Below are 5,410 nucleotides of genomic sequence, written 5' to 3' on the forward strand. Positions count from 1 at the left end.
CCTCCTTTTTCCTTGCATCTTTTTCTACAATGTTTGTTTAATTAATATCATACTTAATATGCGGTGTGTAGTTATTTTGACCTTGTAGTTGGGAGAGGGCTAAAATAGGCTATGCCTGCTACCCAATCCCATTTACTTGTGAATAAAATTATGAATGAAAATAGAATAAAAATGACGGCATCTTCTGTGCATCTTGTTTTGCTTTCCCTTTGCAGCATACAGACACCAATCCTAAATCATAAAAGTTAGGTTTAGAGTTTGGAAAAAAAAGAAACAGTATAGAGAAAAGGGGCGTTTTAATTTTATGACTTTTCTCTGAGAGTCACAAGTTTTTGTGAAGTGTCTGAAATTTTCCTGATGAAGGTCGACTGTAAACAAATATCTATTTCGGAGAAAATTAGTGGGGCCTAAGAAGATACACTCAGCAAAATCAATCGGCGTTGCTTTCTGTCCTTAAATTATCAGGCTTGGACCAAAAAATATTTGCTTTCTGGAGAAATTGGGATGTTGGTCATTGGAAGGAAGACGACAATTTCCAGTTTTATATCGACCGGAAAGCAGAATTTGATCGTTTTAAAATGCTACATGTTGAAATCGAAGTATAAGTATACACCTCCTTCGAAATTAAATTATTCAGCGGTGTGAAATTGAAGTTATGGAAAATAATGTCACAGTGCTGAAAATCTCCGTTTTGCAGCATAATGACTGAGGAAAGAACAAATGTATCAGGAATTTCTCACTTGTCAATTTGTGTTCTTTATTTGTACTTTTTGTTCCGTGAATGTAACGGAGGATTTTCTTGGGTCTTTGGAGTCGATTTCTATCAGTATCAAAGTATTGGCTATAAACAATCGGCCGAGTGTTGGCTAAACAATCGGCCGAGTGTTGGCTAAACAGACTTGTCTCTTCTGTAGTATATTTTATATACAGTACATAGCAATAATAAAACGTAATCAAATGTAATCATGATTATACTTAAGAAAAAGAAACTGTATTTGATCAATTACAATCCAAAAAGAAGTACTTTAATTGTAATCATGAGAATTCAAACTAATTGTAATTTAGTCAATTACTTTTCAAAGTAATTGACCACATGTCTGCAACAGACAGCGTTATAGGGCAAATGCTGCGACTGAAGCTACTGAGCAGAATTTCAGGGTGAGTTATATTTGCCATTCCTTGATCAAAGAAAAGTCAAAATACTGAACCCCGTGAATTTCTAGCATTTACTTGCTGCAACAATTAAGATTCTTGAATTAAACATTTAAAGCGTTTAGAATCTAACAATATATTGTAATGCATAAGGAATTCCAAATTTTTATGATAATGCAGAAATACCCACGGTATATGATACAAAACTACCATCACATAGTGAAGTAACTAAGAAATATGTACAGCATTATATAATACAAAACCATCTTTACAAGAAATAAACTAAAGAAATGCCATCGATATGTAGTATTTAGAACCATATCTCGGGCGTTCCATATTAAATAGGTGCTAAACTCGAAGTTAAAACGTTTTTAAAAACCTCACCAAAACAATTAGCTCCCCCAACATACAATAGCTTTTAAATTTGCTTTGTCATTTACAATAGATCCTGACTAGCTTTGCTTGATAAATGATTCGAAGTGACCATCTGTGACCTGAAAAAAGGAGGGTTAACCATTGAATGGTTTCGTCAGTTTATTTATTTTTTATCTAGACACTGTATAACCCCATAATTAAAATTCTAAACATTTTTCTTCCAGTAAATATTTTGCAAAATAATTAAGCAAGCTTTAAGACAACAGTGAGAGTCTTCCCCAATTCAAGTATGTGGTCATATGCGTCAAGGATCATTCGTAATATGAGCCCAATTACATCACAATCCATCTCTGAATTATAGATAACCTTTACAATTCTTCCCGGAACAATGACTTACAGTGGAAGGAATCTATTAACGTGCGTGTAGGCGAGAGCCAAAATGACACAAAATCCATAGCCTTGCTAGAATGGGAGGTCTTTTATTGATTTAATGGCCAGAATTGGAAACTAAACTTGACAAAAAGAATCTACAATGTAGCATCTGTCAGACATGTAAAATAATCTACATACTTTCCCGTGGATTCGTGAAAAAAATAAGGAACTGTATCAAGAAACAAGATAGAAAATTCTCAGATTATTTTGCTTTTATATAAAAAGAATTTTTCTTGATTGTTCTTTATTTCCAGCAATTCGATCCAATTTTTTGCTAAAATACCATAGAAATGGGAAACTATTTTGAGAACAAGCATCTCATCTCTTTGGTGGCCATTGCCACATATGGCCTGATGCAGTTGTTCCATCGAATTACATTCTTTGCCATCGTCTTTGCTTCACTCATTTTCTTCCACTCGAGTTCGAACCTTACATGTACTACTTTTCCAATTAAAAGATATTTCAGAACCAACCTTTTAAAAGGTAAATGTGATGATGGTTACCTGGTCATTACGTATCCAGCGTTTTCGTTCTAATTAAATAGAAATGAACTGAATTCGGTCAAATAACTCTTTCTATCACCAAAACGTTAGGTACAAACCCTTGAAAAATTTGCGTCTCACGTAAGCTTTTGACGGAATCGACCAGTAACTATAAACACTCGTCAAAAAATCTGTTTTCCTTTTCATCAATCGTCAAACACAACATTTGTACAAGTTTGTATCTTAATTTATTGACACAAATATTTATTGACAAAAGAAAGATTATCAAAGTAAAAAAAAAATATTTAAAACACATGAGAGTGTATAAAAGTAAAAAAAAAATAGTCTGGTGTTGCATGTGAATCTCTCTCTGTGTGTAAGCAAAACAACCGTAAATTGCACGTGAACCCCAACCCCCTTTTCACTCTCTGTATTTTATACCTGAGTATATATATTAAACTGAATTCAATTCAGCAAATTGGTCTTAAATATTGATATAACGATGTCCCATTCCATGTTTTGGTCAGTTATTCTGCTTCTTTAAATTACTGGTGTTTACAAATGTTATTCATCACAGAATACCCTTCACAAGAAACGATATAATCGAACAGACAATATGGCATTTCATAACAAGACACTGACATACATATCGGACTAGAAAAGTGACTGAAAGACTCATCGGAATGAAGTTACAAAATAAATAGAGCGATTGTCATCATTAAAAATCACGAATTGAACAAAATAACAAACTTAAAATGTTCTGCTAAGTCTAAATCTTCGTGCATATAGGAATGTGAGTAGTGACAAGGCCATCAATAGGATACCATAAACAAAAAGCTGTGAGAGCACTGGGTCAGTATGGTCAGAGTGCCCGGACTCCATGTCAACGATAACAGCCTGGATCTGGGTCGCCTGGGTTATGGTACTTAGAATATGGAAAATCTGGTGTCCTTGACCTAGGATGTCACATTTACCCGGAAACAACTTTTCAGGAAAATGGCTGCCAAAGAAGAAGGCTTGTAAAGCGAAAAGGAGTATACAAATACTGATATGATGAAGTGAAGATATTGAACAGGATCTTTGCATAAAACACGCCATATATCTATCAAATAACGGAGCAATCAGCAGTACGGAGAGGATAAAAATACCTCCAAGTTGTAAAAGTTTCCGGGAAAGATTAAATGGATTTTCCCCATAAAGACATTTCGCTACACACAGAACAATGTAAGAAAGCCAGCAGGCAATAACTAGTGCTGGGAGGTAGTGCTGTGACCAATTGTCGTAAAATGTTTTTGTTGAACAGGCATACATTGCAATAACACCGGTACCATAAGAGTAAAACGTCACTCCAATATAGTCTAGCAAGAACATCGTATAATGAACATCCGTAGATTTGGAATGAAATAAATGGGCGACAGAACTAAGCATGCTTGTTATGATCGCACACACGCCAAATGTTAAGACTGGCCATATATGCTTATTCCTTGTAAATCCGTAGGTGTCTGAGAGATTCCAAAGTAGTAGAAAGATCGCTAAAATGCCTACAAGGTGGCTCCAGACGTTAAAAGTTTCATTGTGGACACGAAAAAGACTGAAGAAGTAATATCGCCACGACCTGTTGACGGGACGATAACCCGTAAAGATGGCAGGTTCCCGTAATACCTTTGGAACTTTAGAAACATGAAGTGTGTCCCGAGGAGAGCACCATTTTTGTTTCAGATAGTTTTGAATTTCCACAATCAAATTCATGTCGAAAATGTGGAAAACTGTAAAAAATAAAAACTTAAATTAATTTAGATAAAACACCACAGTAGAAAAAAATCTCCTGACAGATTAAAAGTTGATGTACACAATGTGAAAATTTATATTCCCGCCTAAACTTGCAATTCAAACCAGCATGTAAGTTGCTGAATAGATGTGACAAAACATTGTTATCTTAAAATCGTTAAATATCTAAAATTATACTCCACTAGATTTAATCTTTTAAAGTAGAATATAACCAACAAATTAAACCCCTTTGTTTATTCAATAGCTCATAAATGTAATTGGTTGTGACAATTACACAAGGGCTATCTAAATATGTTTCAGAAACTTGATCGTAAAATGTAATGCTTTGTGATGTGGAAAGTCTCTTTAATACCCTGTATACCACAACCTCTTGTGTTACTTCGGATGAACGAAGTAAAAACAGAGACCTGTTTACCTAAGTATTATGGGATCATATCTGTCTTATACTTTAATTAAGATGCATGTTTTCCATTATTCTACAATTTGACGTTCACTATTATAATAAAAGAAGCATAAAGCACAACTTGTAACGACAGACTGATATACTGTAACATAAATTCTTACCTTTCATAGCTCTACATTCAGAGTCCCGTCTGTGTTCGTCAAACTTTCAGCTTTTTCTTTATCTAATTCATAAATAATGAACACAAATTTCCTTTGTGATACAATGGCTTCTTCACAGTAAACCATAATGATAAGAATCAATAGGATAAGGCCTATGTGGACTCCCCTTATCGTCGACCATTTTGGCTCTTGTTGAACTTTTGCAGCTCCAGAAGAGACCGTTCCTACTAAGATTGCTCTTTCCCGCGGGAAATGCTCAGTAGCAGCAGACGTTTACTCCCGCTCGTATTCGTGTTAGTTTATTCCCACTTGTACGATGTACTGTAAATGAGAACACGTGGATAAGAAATCGATAGGTTCCACATGTGTACATCCAATTCAATGGTTAACATAAAAGTATCATAGATAAAAATACTAGTTGTTACCATAATGACCGATATTTAATGAATGCTTTAGTGTGTAGCTATTGTTGAAAATCCTACAGGTTAAATGGTCTTTAATAAAGTAAATGTTTTTTTGTCCCCTGTTTATTTTTTCATGTTTCTTGTCTGTTTATCAGTTAAAGGGTGAACTATTTTATCGTTCAATGGTGTCAATGGATTTCTTAGCTGAATCCC

General features: G+C 34.5%; 1 protein-coding gene across 1 annotated transcript; it reads right to left on the minus strand.

Moving 5' to 3' along the window:
• Positions 1 to 2,791: 2,791 nt before the first annotated feature.
• Positions 2,792 to 4,933, minus strand: LOC133183190 (membrane progestin receptor beta-like). The gene is made up of 2 exons (XM_061318140.1): positions 4,794 to 4,933; positions 2,792 to 4,207 (listed from the first exon to the last, which is right to left on the minus strand). Exons 1-2 carry the CDS (start codon positions 4,798 to 4,800, stop codon positions 3,192 to 3,194), a joined length of 1,023 nt encoding a protein of 340 aa, XP_061174124.1. The 5' UTR covers positions 4,801 to 4,933; the 3' UTR covers positions 2,792 to 3,191.
• Between the last annotated feature and the right edge of the window lie 477 nt (positions 4,934 to 5,410).

This window comes from Saccostrea echinata, unplaced genomic scaffold (genome assembly GCF_033153115.1).
Source record: "Saccostrea echinata isolate AGI-Se365-2 ecotype Australia unplaced genomic scaffold, CSIRO_AGI_Sech_v1 ptg000009l, whole genome shotgun sequence".
Lineage (NCBI taxonomy): Eukaryota > Metazoa > Mollusca > Bivalvia > Ostreida > Ostreidae > Saccostrea > Saccostrea echinata.